At 45.5% G+C, this 20890-nt stretch overlaps 2 protein-coding genes across 5 annotated transcripts in view; both read left to right on the plus strand.

Moving 5' to 3' along the window:
• The window catches only part of LRP8 (LDL receptor related protein 8), a 41817-nt gene extending 30696 nt beyond the window's left edge, over positions 1-11121 (plus strand). For all 4 annotated transcript variants that reach the window (XM_069093541.1, XM_069093542.1, XM_069093543.1 and 1 more), the window contains 3 exons: positions 3478-3546; positions 5309-5481; positions 7783-11121. In XM_069093541.1, the coding sequence (XP_068949642.1) occupies positions 3478-3546; positions 5309-5481; positions 7783-7821 (281 nt within the window). In that variant the 3' untranslated portion in view covers positions 7822-11121. The remainder of the gene's footprint in view (positions 1-3477; positions 3547-5308; positions 5482-7782) is intronic.
• Positions 1-20890, plus strand: part of MAGOH (mago homolog, exon junction complex subunit) — a 237055-nt gene that overhangs the window by 206475 nt on the left and 9690 nt on the right. The window lies entirely within an intron of this gene.

Here is a 20890-nt window from a genome sequence, read left to right on the forward strand (position 1 = left end):
CTAAGGCCCCTCCCTGCCCTGACATCCCCTGTTCTAAGCTCCCTCCCCACTCTGACACTCCCTGTTCTAAGCTCCCCCCCAGCTCTGACATCCCCTGTTCTGAGGCCCCTCCCAGCCCTGACATTCCCTGTTCTAAGACACTCTGCACTTTCCTTACTTGCCAAATGAAGACATTCCCTCCCACCCCCATCCCAGGATAGATGTGAGGGTAGGGCGTGGAGCTTTGGAAGCTCACCCAGCACTGCCTCCACCACAGGGTACCAGACTGGGTTCCTGTAAAAGCCTGTCCCCCAGAGAGTCGCCCCTGTTCCCCCTGTCAGCCCCCCAGATGAAAATAATTAAGTTCAGAGCTTATTAAAATGTTAGGCACAGTAATTGTCACTGTTAGAAATGTCCTGTCTCGTTAACTAGTAAATGTCTTTTTAATTGAGTTACCTGCCAAGGGGAATTCATTTAGAAGGATAAATTTTCTTGGAATTCATTTTCCACACAAGCCGACCCCGTCCACTGCTGTGGAAGGAAGGAATGGGAAGGTCCTGGTTTGATGAGGCCCCTCTGGGACCCCCCCCCCCCCCCTCCCCTCTAGTTCTGCACCAAAGGCCTCACCCAGGACCCTTGACGTGGCTGCCACCATCCCAGTTTTGATGAGTGTTCCTTTGGCTTCAGAGACAAATGTGGGAGCTTCCCTCCCTGCTTACAGCTCACTGAGTTTGTTTTGCCTGACATCGTATGTATAATGGGTGTAATATTTCTTACCTTCTCAGTGTTTTAAAGATTGAAGAAGGGGGAATTTGGAGCGAAAATTTTAAAAATTAATTTAAAAACAATAAAAGAATTAGCTCCCAGAGCCTGAGTGCTCTGCAGGTTTTGTCTTATTACTCCACACCCTGGAGAGGAAGACCATCCCCCTTTCCACAAGAGAAGCAGCAGGGGACAGGTGGAAGAGCCTGGGGTCATTTGCTGTGTGTCTCTGGGCAAGGCAGTTTCCCTCTCTGACGCTCAGTTTCTTTACCTACAAAATTGTAATAATACCTGTGCCATCTATTTCCTTGGGTTGTTGTGGGGATGCACTCTCTAGACCTTAATGTGCTGTGCACATGAGAGTTGTTCATAGATGTGGGATTTAGTTGGAAAGGATGTTGGAAGTCTTCTGGTCCAGCCCCTCCATTTTACAGATGAAAAAACTAAGGCCCAAGGGAAAGGAAGTGACTTTCCCAAAATCATGTCCTAGCAATCAGCAGAGCCAGGATTACAGTCATCATTGTAATTATTTCAACTTCAAGAGATCTAGGGTCTTTTGAGAGCATACCCATCTCTTTCTGGCCTGTCCTCACCAGGTTTGGGGATCAGAACCATATTTGCTTCCTAGAAACAATGAAATAAAATGGCTTCTTTTTCTATTTTTGAGAAAATGATATAATATAGGGATTGTTTTTTCTTTGGGTTTTTTATAGAATTCTCTTGTGAAATGCATGATGGCTTGGTATACAGCTATTCCTTAATAGCTTGTTGAGTTTTTCCTGAGATTGGTTTGTCTATTTCTTGCCTTGTTAATCTGAGTGTTTCAGGTTTTTATAAATGTTTATTTTTATATTCTCTATAAATTTATTCTCTTTATATTTTATATGCTTTTTCTCTTACTGGAACCTTTTTCTGTAGGAAGCTATGATTTTATTGGTGGAGGAAAGTTCATGAATGCAGACTGGCAAATAATCTGTGGTTTATGGTCTAAGAGTAAAGCCTGGGGCATTAAGGGAACAAGTGACTTGCCCAGGGTCATATAGCAAGGACATGTTGAAGATGAGTCTTAAACTCAAGTCTAACCAATTCCGAGGCTGGCTCAGTAGCCCCTGTACCAGTTTTCTTTCCTTCTTGGGTTTTCTTCAAGATCCTGCCCTGTCTTTCTGGTTTTGGTCATTGGATTTTCCTCTTGCTTTTGAGGGAATTTGCTAATGGTTTGTCGATCTTATTGGCCTTTCCCAATGACTGATTTTTGTTTTCTTCCTCAATCCGATTATTCTTTTAATTTTCGTTTATTGCTTTTGCCCTTTTCCAGTGATGATTTCCTGTTTGGTACTTGTTACTGTGTGTTACTCTGTTCCTTTTCTAATTTATTTAATAACTAACTGCACTCATAAATATTCTTCTTCCCTTTCTGGCTTAATAAGCGTGGAGGATGGAAATTTGCCTCTGAGTACTACTGCTTTGGCTACATCCCTTAGATGTGAATAGGTAGTATTTATGTTGTCATTATCTTTAATATTATCTGTTATTGTTTGCATAATTTGTTAACCCAGGAATTACTCAACAAATCATTTTTTTTCAGTCTGCGTATAAACCAGAATTTTTGAAAGCAATTTCCTTGTTAATTATTATCTTTACTGCTTTTTAATCTATGAACAGTATTTAAAATTTCTGCCCTTTCGAGTTAAAAATACACAGAACAGACCTTCTGTTGGTGTGTACTGTCACCTTCTTCATGTAGTTTCATGAACTGTTGTAGCAAAAAAAAAATTTCCTTGGTCCCAGAGTTCTGGTGATGAGCCCCTTGGTGCAAGGCTGGTCTTGGGTAGCAGACCCCACCCATCATTCACAGCCTCTCCAGTCTACTAAGACCTGCCTGCTTTGGGGTTGCAGAAGCAGAGCAGGAGAAGGCATTGGAGGGAAGCTTGGGTGTAGACCCCTTCTCTTAATATCTGTCACTACTCTATATAATCCCTGTAGACAGCCTGCCTTCTCTCCTCCCTTCTCCTCCCAGTCTGACTGTGAACATTCTCTCTCTCCAGTCTCTGGGCTGGAAGTGAGCTGCTCATCTTTTAAAATTCCTCTTTTGGGGGGGTGAAGTTTCCATCAAGTCTTGGTCAGGCTTTTGTACCCTGAAGCCTAATTTCTTGAAATGGGACCTTCTTTGGGGCTGTCTGTTGGGAAGCCAATCTGGACAGAGGAAGAGCCTGAACAGCTTTGATACTGAGATAAAGAATCAGGCCCCCCACAAAAAAGAGAGATCGCTCAAGTGTGTGAGAGTTGAGGGGTAAATCTATATAAACCAGAGATTGTATGTAGGCTTCTATACCCAGAGCAGGAAAGGCCATCTAGGCTACCCCCCTCGTTTTCCATATGTCCAAGGTCACACATCAGAGGCAGGGTTCAAGCCCAGGTCCTCTGACTCTCAAACCAGAGTATCATGACTTTGACAACACCAAGTGTGCATTCAGTGTGGGCGCCATGTGTCATTACACGTATTACGAAGAACACCACAACTTGGGGCCGATAAGTGGTGCCAGGCCTGAAGTCAGGAAGACCTGAGTTCAAATCTGAATTCAGACATTTGCTAGCTGCGTGATGTCAGGGTGGGCCAGATGGCATCTAAGGTCCCTTCCAGTCCCATGTCTGCCACTTTGGAGTGGGCATGTAGACTGGGCCAGGGGCAGTGCTCTGCCAGGGTTTACTAAGTCAATATGTTTCTATGTCTTGCAGATGGGACCATGGGTGGCAAGCTGGTCTCCACAGCCACAGCTGCCATCATTGGCATCATCGTCCCTGTGGGTGAGTAGGGTCATTGAATCCTCTTCTTTGATTTGGGGAAGGAGGAAAAAGCCATTATCTCTGGGCCTGAGCATGGGGGAGGATGTGGGAAAATGGCCCCATGGAAGACTTCCTTCTCCCTGCCTGTCTTCTCTTCCCCTTTATCCAAAATGAGCCGGGCAGTGTGCTGGGCTCTCTCTAGTACTGGAGTGAATTCAGTTACCATTGGACCAGCCTTCTGTTCCATGTAGATGGAGACTTGGGCCATAGGCCAGACCCCTCCCTGAAATGAGAAGGAAAAGTGGCAGTGAGGAACACCGCCCTCCCCCCCACCCCCGTCCGCCCCAACCCCAGCTGCATGAATAAAAATCTAGGGTCAAGACTTCAGAAGGAAATGGTGATGTTTTCTGACATAGACCACATCCAGAGGACTGTGTCTGGCTCTGGCTGCCACATTCTAGGAGGGACTTGGGCAGAGCCTGAGAGTGTCCAAAGAAGGCAGACTGAGACAGGGAGAGAAAAACCAGGATAATGAGGTGGAGGGCCTTAGAATGGCCAGCAGAGAGGCTTGTGTAACTAGGAAGCAGAACTGGGGAAACCCCAAACGTCTGTGAGCCGAGGAGTGTCCTTAGCAGACCCTGCCCCAAGAAAAAGGGGGTCTTTGGGGGATGGACAGGAACAAAGAAAGACTTGAGACAGGAAGGCCACATAGACTGATAGTTAGCATTTATTAAGCACCTACTGTGTGTCAGGCTCTGTGCTAAGCACTGGGGGTCTGAAGAAAGGCAAAAGACAGACCCTGCCCCCAAGGAGCTGATGGTCTAATGGGGGAGGCAGCAGACCACAAATATATAAACAGATTGTAGACATGATAAATAGGGAATAATCCACTCCTGTTAAGAGGGATTGGGAAGGTCTTCCTGCAGAAGGTAAGATTTTTGCTGGGATTTGAAGGGACAGCAAAGCCTCCAGGTCAGGGGATGGGGTGTCTTGTTAGAGAAACTGGATCACTGTTTATGTGTATGTGTGTATTTAAGAAGACTGGAAAGGTAGTGGGGGGGAGGGGAGGCCGCTAGGGCTTTGATCACCAAACAGGGCTTTCTGTTTGATCCTGGAGGTGTTTATTGAATAAGAGATAATGAGGGGAGGCCTGTGCTTTGACAGCTGACAAGAGGCTGTACTGGAGTGGGGAGAGCCTGGTGGCTGACAGACTCACCAGCAGCTACTGCAGTGTTTGGTAATGAGGACCTGATCTGGTTGGGGCAGAAGACAGAAGGGGGAAACTCAGGAGATGTTACAAAGGCAAAATGACAGGATTTGGCAACAGATTAACTATGGGATGGGGAGGTGGGGGTGAGAGAGAGTGAGGGTCAAGGATGGCACTAGGTCAGGTGACTGGGAGCACAGGCAAGTTTAATTTGGGGAGGCGATGGTTTGGTTTTGGACATCTTGACTCTGAGATGCCAAAGGACCACTATCTATACAGGGAGAGATGCCCCACAAGGAGCTGGCAAGGCTTTGCCCTGGAGGCCAGAGTTAGGAGTCATAAGGGAGGTAAATTTCAGCTCAGCCTAAGATATCTTACTGGTCTGGAGCTGTGCCACTGGGACATGCACCTCTCAGGGCATGAGAGATCTTTCAGCAGAGGCCAGATTGCCCCTTGTGGGGAATATTGTGGGGTCCGAGGTCTCTTCTGGGTCTAGAAAGCTCTGACCCTGAGGCCGAGGTGGGAGCACCAGGGTGCCTGGGCTGAAACATCCTCTCCCCGAATCTGCACACACAGGGGTCATCGCCTTGCTGGGCATGAGTGGCTACCTGATCTGGAGGAACTGGAAGAGGAAGAACACAAAAAGCATGAACTTTGACAACCCTGTGTACAGGAAGACGACAGAGGAGGAAGATGAGGATGAGATCCACATCGGGAGGACGGCACAGATTGGGCATGTCTACCCTGCCGTGAGTGTCCCTGGGGAGCGGCGGCGGGGGGCGACTCCCGCCCCTTATAACTCCTTTGTCCCTCTCTCTTCCTTTCTCTCTCTCTCCCACTCTCTTTCTCTCTCCCTTCCTCTTCCTTTTTCCTTTTCTTTCTCTTTTTCCCTTCCCTCTTTCCCTCTTTCTTTTTCTCTCCCTCCTCTTTTTCCTTTTTTCTCCCCTTTTCATTCCTCTCTCTTACTCCTCTTTCTCCTTCCTTTTCTCTCCCCCTCCTCTTCTCTCCCTCACTCCTTTCCCTTTTTTCCTCTCCCTTTTCCCTTTTTCTTCTCCCCTTTTCTCTCCTCTCTCCCTCCTCTCCCTTTTTCTTCCTTCTCTCTTCCTCCTTCCTCTTTTCCTCCCTCTGCCCTGCCTTCTTTTCCTTCCTCTCTTTTTCTATCTTCCTCTTCTTCCAATTCTCTCCCTCTCTTCCTCCATCCCTGTCTCACCCCTTTCCACTTCTTAATGATTCTCATTATTTGGAAGTTTTTCCTTCTCACAGAATCACCAAATTTGAGAATTGAAAGGGATGTCAGTGGCCACCTAGTCCAACACAGACCCCAAAAGAATCCCCATAGCAATATGAATGAATGAATGAATTTAAAAAACATTTGTTTCATGCTTGCTATGTGCCAAGCACTGGGGCTACGAACAGAAAAGGCTGATGACCCCTGTTCTCAAGGAGACACACATATGGGAGGTTTCAGCTGCATGGTCCTCAGGGTGTATGTAGCATAAGCAGATAGCCCAGCCCCTTCTTTATTATCATTTCCATTAATAAAGCCATCTCTGTTTCTGAGACTGGCTTGTCTGAAGGTGCCCAGGACTTTGGTGGTTTTCAGTAGCTGTGTCTGCAGAGGAGGCCCCTGGGGGCTTTGGCCCCTGTGTATCTGTCTCCCCAACCTTTGTTTCCTGGGCTTTGGGACTATGAAGCCTCTGCTTGTAGCCCTCCCAGGAGTGAGAACCCAGCACCTCTTGAGGCCACTCAGGCCTCTTCGGGACAGCTGTAATTGTTCGGTAGTGTTTCCTACCATCCAGCCTCAGCTGTCCTCTTAGCACCTCTCCACAGACTGTTCCTAGTTCTGTCCTTCAGGGCCACACTGAAGACTCCTCCTTCTTCTGTGTGCCAAATATCTGAGAGAGGAACTTGCAGACCTGAGTCTTCTCTTCTCCCTGCTCCACTCCCAGTTCTCTCAGCCCATCTGAGGTGATGTATGTGGTCACCAGTTTTCTGGTGCCCCACTTGCCTTGCCCTCTTTTTTGTCTCTGACTGATATGGACCCATTAAAGACCACAATTTGGATCCTATCACACAACCAGTTTCAAAACCACCTAATTAGATAATTACTAACTAAAATCTCTTCATCTTTCCTAAAATGAGGTTCCTAGAACTGAATGCAGTAAGCTGAAGGGGCTAGAGAACAGTGGCATGATCACTTCCCTCCTTTCAAACACTAGGCAGTCTAAGGCCACATTCGGGTTTTGGTTGCCATGCTAAGTACCTATTTCTATTGAGCAAACCAATAAAACCCCTAGATTTTTTTTCACATATTTGTCTATGTGTATCTCCTTTATTTTGTATGTGTGAGTTTATTTTTAACCCAAATATAGAACTTTAAATTTATCACTAATAGTTTTATCTTATTAGAATTCAGCCTGTTTAAAAATTTTTTATTATTAGCTTACCAATCATCACCAGACACATCAATGTATTGATTTGTTTTGCTATCTATTACTACAAGGGGAAATTTTAATTCAGCCCAGGCTCTAACCTATTAGAAACTATTGAAAACTGCCTCTGTCGACCATCCTATTAACTATCCCTCCCAACTCTGTGCCTTCTATAGAACTGGCCTTATTAAAGTCATCAATAAAAATATTAAATGTCACAAGGCTAAGGTCAGATCCCTGGAGCATCCCACCAGAGATCTCTCCCCACCAAAGTGATACTAACCCATTAATGACCACCTTTGGGTCCTATCATTCAGCCAGTTCCAAAGTCACCTAAATATAAAATGTAAGAATGGCTTGAACCCAGATCATTTCCCCTGGTTTATATGTCTAAGCCCCCAGTCTGGTGTGACCTGCTCTTAGGCCTCTGATGCTGCCTCTGTGACTTTGGGCAGGGTATTTACCGCTCCTGGGCCTCAGTTTCTTCATGTGTGAAATGAGAGGGTCAGACTACATGGTCTGTAGAGCTAGGATCCTATGGTCCTATGGGGAAGGACATGGTCTTCCTCAGGAGGACAGTTTGTCTCGTTCTCACTCTACTTTGGTCTGTCTCCCCAGCGTGTGGCATTAAGCCTTGAAGATGATGGGTTGCCCTGAGGATGAGCATCCCTCCGTGCCTGATGGGATCAAACATGCACTGGACTCTTTCTGGACACTGGATGGATGGACGGATGGATGCATTTCTTTGCCCGGAGTTGTGCGTGTGTGCGTGTGAACAAGGGAGTTTTGGCGTGTGTTTGTGTGCGTGCTCGGGATTCTTTTTTAAAATTTATGTTGCGGGAAGGTAACCACAAAGTTATAATGAGCTGCAGACATCCAAAGGATGTGAGAGTTTTGTACGTATAATGTTTTATACGCGTCTTACCTGGCTGCACTACCCTTAAGGAAAAGCAAAGCAGCCCCTGCTGAGCACCGGACGTGATGGATGGAAGCAGACCCGGCCCGGCAGGACAGGAGCTGGCTCACCGTTTAAAATTATATTTATAGAGGGGTTTAGGGGGGTTTTGTAAATAAAATGAAGACGCTTTGTGGCTATCCATCAACATAAGTTAAAAAACAAACGATGAGCCCCTTCATGTCCTTCCCACTCCCCAGCACCCCATCTAGAATATTTATTAACATATTTCACAGAAAAGAGCTGTAAATAATTTAGAGAGGTGAGAGTATTTATTTTGGGGTATGTTTGGCTTGCTGTGTATAGACTCTGGGGGGGCAGTCAGAAGGAATGGACCTTTATGGACACTGAATGTTGAAATACAGATAGTCCTGCTGCAAAGCCCCAGGGCCACATCACTTACTGAGGAGGGTCCAGGATGGCATCGGAGGTGGTTGTGGAAACGAGGCTGAAGCCGCTGAATAGGTCAGATGCTGGCTAGAGGAGCAGGCGGGCCCTCTTCACTTCTGCTGTCTCCAAAAGGCAGAGTGGGCCAGAGCCCCATCACTGGTGGACAAGACAGCACCATGAAGAATCTTCCTTGGACTGGGCTTCTCTCCCTAAGGCCAGTGTGCTCACTTTGTACCATGCCAGGAGCACCTGGGGGTCTTGTTTTCTGTGTTAGAGGTGATTAAACAATCTCTGATTTCTCCTAGCCCTGATTTTGTGTCCCAAGGCCCCCCCAGCCCTGGCATCCCTTGTTCTAAGGTCCTTCCAGCTTTGAGACTCTGTGCTCTGAATTCTGTTTTCTATCACAAAGCCCCTTGCATCCTTGACATCTTATGTTTTAGCATTCCAAGATGCTGTCTCACACTGCCCCTCTGTAATTCTGCTCCTTGGTTGACAGGGTCAGTGCTCTCGTCTGACCCCTTTGTCATCTCTTCCCAGGCCCCTTGTGCATCTGATCGTGTTATTTCTGGTTTCACAGAGGAGGAAACCTGGCAGCAGTCTGTTGAGAGTCGGACATTCAGTTAATCCACAGGCACTTAGTAAGTGTCAAGCACTGTTCGTCCAATCACTGGCCATATAGGTACAAAAAGAGACAGCCCTGCCCTCAGAGGGCTTACATCCTCGTAAGTCTCAGAGCTGGAATTAGGTTGGGTCACTTTCTTCTCCATCAGGCCCTGGAGCCCTCCCAGGCCAGTATCCATCCACCCTGCTCTGACCATGTCTGTTGGAGCCCAGGAGAGTATCCAGCCCTCCACTGGGGTGGGGTGGGGTGGGGTAGGATGCAGCTAAAGGAGAGAACCAAGGATCTACGAGAATATCTGACCCTTCAGTGATGAACAACAGCCATTGGAGATCAGGGAGAGCCCTGGAGGACTGGAGTTCAAATCCTGGTGCCAATATTCCCCATGTGAGCCTCAGTACCCTCTCTGTGAAATGAGGAGGGGGGCTGATGAGTCAGAGTCTCTTTCTAGCTCTAGTGTTACGGTCATAAATTAAGAGCTGGGAGGGATCTCAGAGGCCTAGACTTCATTTTACAGAGAAGGGAACTGAGACCCTGAGGAGAGGTTAAGTGGCTTACACATGACCATAGATAAGAACCAGTAGAGAAACAAGCCCTCTTAGTAGGTGCCTAATAAATGTGTGTTCCCTTCCCTCTTCTGTACTAGGTGTGTGACCCTGGACAAGCCAGTCATCCTCTCTGAGGCTCAGTTTCCTCTAGTATGGTGGTAACAGACCGCCTTTCCTCCTGGGGTGATGGGGGTCTCGGTGAGCACCTTTGTGCACCGTGGTCAGTCACCATTCCTAGATGGAGGGACTGAGGCACGGCTTATGTGGTGTGCCCATGGCTATATGGCTCATAGAGCTGAGACTCAAACCCAGGGACTGCATTGGTGTAGGAGATTTCCAGGGGAGGAAACTCCCTCTGCCAGTGAAGATCAGCACCTTCTGTTCAATTTTACTGCCTTAGGGGATGACCAGGCTGTGTCAGGGCAGGATTTGAACCCTGGCCTTTGCTGGTTGCAAAGCTGACTGTCCGCCCCACTACTCTGATGCCTCTCTAAATCCGGGATTTCTGGCTTTTAATCTGTCTCCGTTTCTGCCACATCTTGGCAGCAATGAGAATACCAGGAGCATAGGCTTGACCAATGGGCTCTGGCTCCTCACCTTTTCCTTTCTGCCCTTTTTTTGGGGGGGGGGTGAAGAGGAGAGAAAAAAAATGGTCCTTTCCCCTAATCTAGTTCAGACCAAACAAACTCCTTTCTGATTCCTGTGAAGAGAGACAGAGGTCATACAATCATAGTGGAGAAAATCTCTGAGAAACAAATGAATTGCAAATTGTTTATTCCCAGGTCTCAGACATCCATGCATACGGGTGCGTGTGGGTTACAGTTTTGTAAGGGGCAAGTCTAACTTTCTGTATCTGTACACACACATACATACACGCACATACACATGCACACACACACAATACAGTATAGGTCACTTTCTCGGTGGAAGCCTCTTTCAGGCCATGGGGGATTATCATTCTCTTTGTGAGATCTGTTATCAGCAACTAGCCCTTCACTGCCCAGCCAGTGGAAGGATTAAGGCTCCGTCTCCAGATCTCTGCTGGGATGACTTTTTTTAACTCTCCCTGCTGAGCTACTCTTCCTGCTCATACCTGTCACCCACTGGACCCATCACCATGGATGGCTGGCATCAATAATCAGCATTGTACCTTCACACACTTCATCCGGGGTAGGACGCTGCCAGGCACTGGTGGCCCTAGATTGTTCTGCAGCAATACCCTAGAACATCTAGCCATGTTTCCCTATGGTGGGCCTAGACCCTTTCTCTGTGTGCCATGAATTTATCATTTTGGCTTTGGGACAGAAACACAAACATGCAGTTAGAGAGAGGGGGACTTGGCAGCTACGAAGGACAATTAGAATTCCTCTATAACACATGTTACTTAAGTCTGCCCTTTATCACCGGCAGTAAACAGCATGCATTTCTGTGACGTACTTTAGAACCTGGAAGAAAGAACCTTAAAGTTCTTCCAATCCAACCTCTTCTTTGGACTCAAGAGGAAGGGGAGGAGCAACATGGGTGGGCTATGACCCTCAGTTTTAGGGCATCTGGGTTTGAATCTTGCTGTTGGTTTTCTGATCTTCAGTCTCTGTCTGTGAACAGAGTTGGGCTCAGGGCTCTATGATGGTCCCTTCTAGCTCAAGTCCCAGAATCTGATGTGTTCTGGATTCTGTCCCCTTCCTGGACGTCCTTAGGAAGGCTGCCCCAGCCTCCTCTGGGCGACATGGCAGGTCTTCCGTTTCCTTAGAGATCCTTGTCTTTATTGGGAATCTTGGGCGGTACCTGATCCCCAGGCGTGATGCCGGCTGATCTGGGAAAGCAAGGAAGGAGGGAGATTCAGATGATGGCGACTCAGCCAAAAGAGCCACAGATTCAAGCGTTCCTGACTAGTTATGAAATGCCCTTATTCTCAGCTTCCAGCACACAGTGTGTCAGCCCCTTTTGCCCTTTTACGCTCAGGGCACTGGCTGGAGGAAAGATGCCCAAATTGCATTCCCAGCCCTGGGTGGATGGGATCTTTTAGGGTTTGGGCCTGAGTTATATTCAGTTCCCCCCAATTTTGTAGACATCCTAGTGTCTGCCAAAGGAGAGAGGCATGCTGGAAAGACCTCTGAAGTTGGAAGGCCTGGGTTCAAATCTCTTTGATGTTTAGTATCTGTGTGATTGTGAGAATACCATTTAAACTCCTTGGGTCTCCCCACTTTCCTTATCTATAAAATGAGAGGTTTGGACAACATGGCCCTTGAGGCATCTTCTAGCCATGTTCTATCCCCAGTGTTTTGTATATGTCCTAGCTGGTATTCTGTCCAGAGCAAAGTCCATCCCCAATCTACCCGCTGCGTAGACATCCTAGAGCTCTAATCTCCCATACTTTCTAGACATCTCAGTGTCCAAGAGCTCTGTTGGGAGCAGGAGAGGTCCTCACCACTTTTCACATCCATAAATCCAAATTCTTTGACACTGGCAAGAACAATTCAAGTGAATGGACCAGGGACGGGGGTGTCTTCATGTCAATGTTGTAAGTGTGCCCCTGGAATTCTTTCTTGAGTATGAAGAAAATGGGGCGTCTGTAGCATCATCTGGAGACAGACTCCAATCATTGTATACCATGAAGTTCAGTGAACCCACCATCCTCTTACAGCATAGCAGTGAGTCAGCCATAATAAGAGAGTTCCCAGAGTAAATCATCCCTTTCCCCCATCAATGCATGAAGGTAGAGTATTGAAGTGAGGCATTCATTATATTTTTAGACTTGGAGTCCTTTGGAGGCCAGAGGACCTCCAAAGAGGGGACAGACAGACCTGCTTTGGATTTCCCATCTTCGTCCTAAATCAAGGAAGCCCTCTGTCCTCTGAGGCCATTCACCATGTGCATGGCCCAGGATCAAAAGGAAACCATGTTTGTACCCATCATTGGACATCAAAAAGAAAGAACACACCTGTAAATATGTTTAGAGATGGGAAGGTTTTGATACTTTTTTTTACAAAAAAAAAAAAACAAAACACAAATCTGTACAGACATGTTTTATGAAACAAAAACAAAACAAAAATAAATTTCATTTCCTTCGAATCGCAAATGACATGCCCGGTCCTGGTTTGAAAGCACCATTCTCTTGTTAAAAAAAAATCCCAAGTCATAGAACAAAAAAAAAGCATTTTTCTTGTGCTCTGATTTTTTCCCTTGCTTTTCTTTCAAAAACAAAACCAAACCCAATCCTGTATTGAGCATCCTGTCAGGCTTTGTTAGAATATGGTTTAACGCTAATTGTTTCTGCACCCTCCTCAAGCTGCCTCCAGCTCTGTTCACATCCCTGCTCAGTGCCTTCTCCCTTTCGGTTTCTAGCTCATGGGCTGAGGGACTGAGGACGGGTGGGGGAATCTGCTGCATTTATTTTGCTGGACTGACATAGATGTGGGGGAACTGAAAACCAAATGAGGTCATTTGTAAAACAGTGCACTGTTTCTACAATCAGATTAAACTCATTTTTTTTAATCTGAGAATTGTGCCATTGTGGTTTTTTTTTTTTAATAAGGAACCATTCAGTACTAGTCAGCCGAAAGACATTTATTAAGCACCTACTACATGCCAGGCACCATGCTAGGTATCAGAGATACGGAGCCAACAATGAAACAGGTCCTGCCCTCAAGGAGTTTACATTCTGCTGGGAGAGACATAAGCACCCTCAAGTAGCTGTAGAAAAATACAAGGTGATGGCAGGGAGCGGTTCTAACAGAGGGGTCCCTGAATCAACTCATGGATAGATTTCAGGGAGTCTATGAATTTGGATGGGGGAAAATTACATCTTTATTTTCACTAACTTTTGTTTTCCTTTGTAATCCTCTATACTTTATCTTACACATTTAAAAACTTAATTCTGGGGTGGCTAGGTGGCACAGTAAATAGAGCACCGGCCCTGGAGACAGAAGGACCTGAGTTCAAATCTGGCCTCAGACACTTAACAGTTACTAGCCGTGTGACCTTGGGCAAGTCACTTAACCCCAATTGCCCTGCATTCCCCCCTCCAAAAAGCAAAAAAATTAAAATAAAAAAAACATAATTCTAAGGAGTCCATAGGTTTCACCAGACCGACCACTAAAGGAGTGCAGGAACAGAAACAGCTAAGGACCCTTGGATTACTATATGGGGGAATCAAGAAAGGTTTATTTTTATACAACTAAAACCCTGGGCTTCAGTACTTTATATATTATTGACTTGTGGAATCATAGATTTAGCTCTAGATGTCACCTAGCCCAGCCCCTTCACTTAACACTGGCCCTGTGTGCAGAAATGCCGAGCTGGGGTGAAATATGAGCCTAGTTCTTCCTGACTCCAAGCCCAGCACTCTCTCCGACTGACAGGCCACTCGCAGTCCGAGAATCTCGGCACTGGAAGGGACCACAGTGGTCATCCATCCTCTGCTTGAAGACCCCCAAGGAAGGGAACTCATTAGTCTTTATTAATTGGTTAACTAATTAATTAATTAGCACCTTCCATTTTTGGACTGCCACTTGTGTCGGACATAGCTTCAATCTGCTACCGCTGTGGTTCCTTGCTGTTTCTAGTTCTGGGACCAAGCAGAGGAAGTGTGATCCCTTTGTTTCATAACAGCCATTCAGAAAATTGAAGATAGTTATTGCCTGTCTTTCTTCCCACTCCACCCTCCAGCCTTCCTTCCTCCAGGCTAATCATGAACCCACATATGACCCTAAACCTACCTCATGCTGGTTGCCCTCTGGACACAGCAGGGCATAGATATCCATCTCTCATCTATCCATGACCTTTCTAGAATGTGATGCCCAAAACCAAAGACAATACTTCAGACTGGGGCAGAGTTGGTGTCGTTCAGTCATTTCAGTTGTGTCTGACTCTTCATGACCACTTTTTGTGTTTTCTTGGCAAAGACACTGGAGTGGTCTGCCATTTCCTTCTCCAGCTCATTTAACAGATGAGGAAACTGAGGCAAACAGGGTTAAATGACTGCCGTGGGTGACCCAGCTGATAAATGTCTGAGGCTGGATTTGAAATCAGGTCTTCCTGACTCCAGGCCTGGCGCTCTGGAGGAACTATTGCCTTATTCCTGGAAGCTATGCTTTTCTTAATGCAACCTCAAACATCTGTTATGCTATGTCCCACTGTTGACCCATAATGTGCTTGTGGGCCACCGAAAACCACAAATTGTTTTCAGATGAACTTTTCATTATTCCTTCCATCCCCATCTTGTACTAATGAAGTTGATTGCTTGAACCTAAAAGTAGGATTTTACATTTGAAGCCTGTGTGGAATGGGGTTAGAATCAGAGGAACTGGGTTTGAATTCTGGCTGTCAGTTGTGTGACCTTGGACAAGTCATTTGCAAATCACTCCAACTTGCTGAGTCTTCGTTTTCTGTTCTGCAAAATGAGGAGTTTAAACGAAGGATTTTAAACAAAATGGCCTCTTGCGTCCTTTCCAGCTCTAAATCTATGATCCCAAGTCACTTCACCTCTACGCGCCTCAGCTTCCTCATCTGCAAAAATGAGGTGGTTCAACTAGATGTACTCATAGGCTCCTTCCAGTTCTAAACTTATCATCCTGTAATTTATCCCCATCACGTTTCACCTTCTTGGAGTCCATCTAGTTTCCTGGCCTGTCAGGATCTTTTGACAGCACAGTGCCTGCCTGACACAGAGTAGGTGCTTAATAAATGTTTGACCATTGGCTGTTTGGGGATCCTGTGACATCTGGAGACTGGAGGAGCATGCCACCTCTGCCTTTCTCTAAGTCACTGAGGAATATGTTAAATAGCAAAATGCCCGCTGTGTGCAACAGGGATGGAAAGAGGAGAATTTAGATAACACACATTCCTTGGAGCTTAGAAGAATATCAAGACAAATACTAATAGCAACACTGTAATCAGCTGAGTATACAACAAGGCTACCGATTCTACTTACTATAGGAAAGTTGTAGTAATTGAACTATCTGAAAGTGGAATGAGCCGCCTTTCAGCTTCCTGTCATCAGAAGTGGTCAAGTAAAGGCTGGATAACCACTTGTTTGGAATATTTTAGAGGGCATTCATCCCCTCTAAATCTAGGCATTAAGTTAGACTCTATTCTCTATTGGGCTCCTAGATCGATGTGTAGAAGGGACCTAAGAGGTCATTTAGTCTGACTCGTTGATGAGAAAACTGAGTCATATATAGAGGTCAAGTGACTTGTCCAAGGTCACACAGGTCATAAGCATCAGAGAGAGGATTTAAACTCTGGAAATATGATTCTACAGTCTTTCCGCCACCTCCCACTAGAAGTTCAAACAGTTTTAGGGTATCATAATTCTATATTTCATAAACACCAGATTGATTTAATATTTATTAAGCATGCGTGTGTGCAAACATGTACATGCACACACACACACACATTAGCATTAGTGAGGAACCGTACTCATTACTGAGAATACAGTTCTGAGCTAAGATCCTAACCAGCCTCCAGGAGCTTGTAAGCCAATGGGGGCAGGGGACAGGGGAGAAGAGACACACATGGACAACTCTTACACAAGGGAGAAGGTGGTCTTGCACAACAAAAGTTCAGGCAAAGCATGAAGAGGGGAAATTGTGCTGCTTGGGGGGCAGGGGAGGCGTAGTTAGGAAGGGCATTGGGGAAGAGGTGGCACCTGAACTGGACCTAGGTAAAGGTAAACTTGCCACAGGTAAGCTTGAGGCAAGGCTGTGAAGGAAACCCATCTGACATGCCCGTTAGCCACTGGGCAACACTGCCCCAGCTTCTTTGTGTATAATGTATTGGTGGCCTTGGTCAGATAAACTATCTACACGGTTATACCAGTTAAGACAGTGTTCTGAGTGGAATCCTGTCAGCTGCAGCCGGGAACCCACACCATCCTTCTTTGGGAGGGCTTAGCATTATAACTGAACTTCTCTTTGGAGAAAAAGCGAGTCCAGTTTGTCATCACCATCCATTTTAAAACTTTAGTTGTCAACATAACACACATTTTTAAAAGTGCCTACTGTGTACAGAGATTGCCACTAGCCAGGAGAAATTTGAAGTATAAAAAGTATAGCACTCACTTCCGGGAGCTACCTCCTCAACGTGGCATCACAGGTTAGGTCCCAAAAAGAATGGTTGCTACTAGGTCTAGGGAATGCTGTGGATCCGAACTCCTAAAACTATGGCTCATGAGCCCCCACCAATGAGCCTATCACTAACAATAAGCAAACACATAATTAGTTCGAAGTAAAAGCATTTATTAAGATGACATAGTAAAAACAGATTATGTTTCAGTTGTGTCCAAATCTTCATTACCCCATTTGGCAAAAATACTGGAACAATAGGGACTGAAGCTACCAAAAAACACTTTCCCCCATACTCACTGACAAATATAAGTGTCCATGGGAAAAGTGGGCACAAATTTCGAGTATAAAGACACACAGAGAGAAGCCATATAGATAGCCAGGGTAACTCATGTCTCCAATACTTCCCACCTCATCATCCTTATTCTCCTCGTGGAGTTTTCATATAACTTACCTCTTGATTTTCTGGCCTAGTTCTCCCCTGAAACCACAGTTGACTCTATTCTCTGGAACTTGAAGCGACCTCTTTTCTCTAATCATTGCTTCTCTGTGTCTCTTTGTAAAAAGAGAATGTATTTCTCATCCGTCTGCTAAATGTGCATCAACTATGACCAGAACTCTTTTGAACTGATTAACTAACTACTGGGTAGGGTATCTGTTACTGGACAAATAACTGGTGCTAGATATAATAGCTAATGGAGAGAAAGAAGGAGAAAAAACAATCCCCCTCCCCACTCTCTGGTGTCGGCACAATGCTCACACTGCATAAGCTAGGTATCCTTGAAAAGTTGGTGAGCTCAGTCTTTTAGGAATGGCATTTACCTTTCCAGTCCAATCAAAGAAAAACGTTCCTAAAGGGATCATGGGTGTTAACACCTGTGAACTTTGTTAACACATACATACCTCAACACCTTAGTTATCTGTCCTTTGACTTTTCTGCGTCTCTGTCAAATGTGGGTGGGCTGGGAATTGATTGGTCAGAGACCAATGATCCCCAATGTAATACTTTAAGGAAGTATAAAAATGCCTTTAATTGGAATATTCAGATTGTGACTTATAAACTGGATTCATTGAATGTTAATAGAGTGCAGTACAAAAGAAAGAGCCTGGGCTCTGGAGTCAAGATCTGAGTTCAAATCCTGTCTCTTATTCTCTATATGACCTCAAGCAAGTCGTGAAGCTTCTCTGAGCCTCAGTTAAATGAGGGAATTGGTTTCTGAGGTCCCTTCTAGCCTGAATTCTTGTTTAGGTCACAGAATCAGAAATAACCCTTAGCCCACCAGGGCCCAGCTAGCTGAAGGGAGTCTACGTCTCACCTGTCATGAACAATCAGGAGACATTTGGTTCTAGGACTAACTACCACTAACAAGTGTTAGTGACTAGAGGCAAGTCCCTTTTCCAGTTCTTCCCTCAGTTTCCCCATCTAGAAAAACAAGAGATTGCATTGGTCCATCCCTAGGGATTCCTTGCATTGCTAACATTCCATCAAAGTTAGAGGCAATGGGGGTGCAGTGGATAGAGCCTAGGGCTGGAGTTAGAAAGACCTGAATTCAGATCTGGCTTCAAACATTTACTAGCTGTGTGACCCCGGGTAAATCACTCAAGGGGCAGATGGGTGGCACAGTGAATAGAGCACCAGCCCTGGAGTCAGGAGGACCTGAGGTAAAATCCAGCCTCAGACACTGAACACTTTCTATTTGTGTGACCTTGGGCAAATCATTTAACCCCAATTGCCCTGCCTTCCCCCCTCCAAAAAAAAAAAAAAAGACAAAAAAAGTAAGTCACTCAACCTTTGCCTGCCTCATTTTTCCCAACTATAAAATGAGGAATATAACAGCACCTACCCTTCTAGGGTTGCTGTGGGTACCAAATGAGTTATTTGTAAACTGCTTAAGACAGTGCCTTGTACCTACAGGTGCTTAATAAATGCTTGTTCCATCTATGCAATAATCTTAGTGTCCGCTGAAGCATTTAAAGGGCCGGTGAAAACATCTTCAGAAGTCATAGGTACCGCCATCCTAGACTTGAAATCACAACAGTCCTTTGACCCAATGTCCTAAACGTTTTGCCTCTGGAGCTTGTAGTGAAAAAAGTACCCCCTCCCATCCCCGCCTGGGGGAGCTCTGGGGCCAATCCTTGAAGAAAGCTAAGGATTCCAAGGGGCCAAGCCAAGGAAGGGCTACGGAACAGACAGCAAAGGTGAAGGGATGGCCGATGGAATGCTGAATTGGGGGAGCCTCAAGTAGGCTGCTTTAGTGGGAAGGTGGGATGTGGCAAGTGTGAAGAAGCTGCCGGGGGGGGACCCCCACTTTGTTTTACAAAGGTGATAATGCTCAAAGTTTTCTTTTTGAAAGTCGCTGGTCAGGCTTGGGGGTGGGATGTGCTTCCGACATGTGGCTCTCACCCCTTTAAAGACTGAAGCCTCTTCTCAAAGAACAAGGAGAGAGGAGCTTAATATGGCTGTCTGACTGAGGGGTTTGGATAGGATCCACGAGACAGTAGGGAGCCACTGAATGTTCCTGAGCAGGAGACTGATCTAATTAGCCCCATGCTTTAGGAAGAGAGTTCATTTGGCAGCTACTGGGATGGGCATGGAGGGGAAAGGATGGAGCACTAAGTGCCTACTATTTGCCAGGCGAGGTACTAAGTGCTTTACAAATATGAAAAGGCTGTAAAGAATGTGATGGAAAAGAGAGAGAGTGTGGACAGGGAGGCCAGCTAGGGGATAATTACGGAGTAAGTGCAAAAGACAGGAGGCACATTACAACTTACTGCCAATGGATTCTTAGACGCAGGCGATGGATCGTATTCGGCCTTCTATACACTTACATATTTTCTCTCTATTAATAATTTATCTTTTTGGAGAGCATTTGGGGTTAAGTGACTTGCCCAAGGTCACACGGCTAGTAAGTGTTAAGTGTCTGAGACGGATTTGAACTCAGGTCCTCCTGACTCCAGGGCCTGTGCTCTATTCTCTGCGTCACCTAGGCGCCCCTAACAATTTATCTTAGGAAAACATCTGAGACTTGGACAAATGGGGGACTAATGTTAAAGTGACTAATTATCTCGTGTAGTTCCTGCCATGACTGTAACACTGCCTGTTGAGGTGTCAAAGAACCCCAGAGTCTCAGAATCTCGGAGTTGGGAGGTTAATTAATTTTATCTTCATTGGTTTATATTATTGATAATTACCTCATCAGTCCATCTGCTCAATAGTCCTAGTGTCAGTTGAAGAAATTTTCCTCAAAAAAAGGCGTTAAAAAAAGACATTGGAGCACCGGCCCTGGAGTCAGGAGGACCTGAGTTCAAATCCGGCCTCAGACACTTAACACAAAAACTAGCCGTGTGACCTTGGACGAGTCACTTAACCCCAACTGCCCTCAAAAAAAAGACATTGGAATTCCTTATGTAATAACAGAGTATGTGTGTGTGTGTATTATATAATATATATTGTATTAGGGGACATATATACACACATACACACACTATTACATACATACATATATAAACAAGTACACATGTAACACACAGTATACATGTGTGTACATACACATCTATACATGTGTGTATATATGTCCCTTAATAATAACAGGTTATAATAATTTGTATAACATTTTGAGGTTTGCAAAGTGCTTTATGAATACTATTTGATCTTCATAATTCCTCATTGGGAAACAGGTGCTATTATTATCCTGTCAATTTTACAGCAGAAGAAACTGAGGTAAAGTGACTTGCCCAGGGTCACACAGCTAGTAAGTGTCTGGTGTCAAATTTGAACTCATCTTCCTCACCCCCAAGCCCAGTGTTCTGCCCACTGTGCAATCTGGCCACCTGAATGCTATCTAATGGCAGTGTTCCTGAGGTATATCCAAATCTAGTTTGTGTACACCGATTTCCTTATTGGATATTGTCGTCTTTGAAGAAATTTTATTGGAAATTCTTTTAGAAAATGAACCCTTAGAGTCTCCTTTGAACAAAAGTGATCTCCCCCCATCTGGGCCTCAGTTTCCTCTTCTGTTAAATGAAGGAGGTAGACTAGAGGACCTTCCAGGTCTAAATCTGTGAGCCTGTGGATGACTTTGTTCCATTTTCTTTTCAGTTATGGACTCTAACGTCTCTTCTAGCTCTGTCTTTGTGATCAGTGGTGTGC

This window comes from Petaurus breviceps, unplaced genomic scaffold (assembly GCF_028583685.1).
Source record: "Petaurus breviceps papuanus isolate PSGF00001 unplaced genomic scaffold, PetGlider_PUasm1.0 208, whole genome shotgun sequence".
NCBI classification, from domain to species: domain Eukaryota; kingdom Metazoa; phylum Chordata; class Mammalia; order Diprotodontia; family Petauridae; genus Petaurus; species Petaurus breviceps.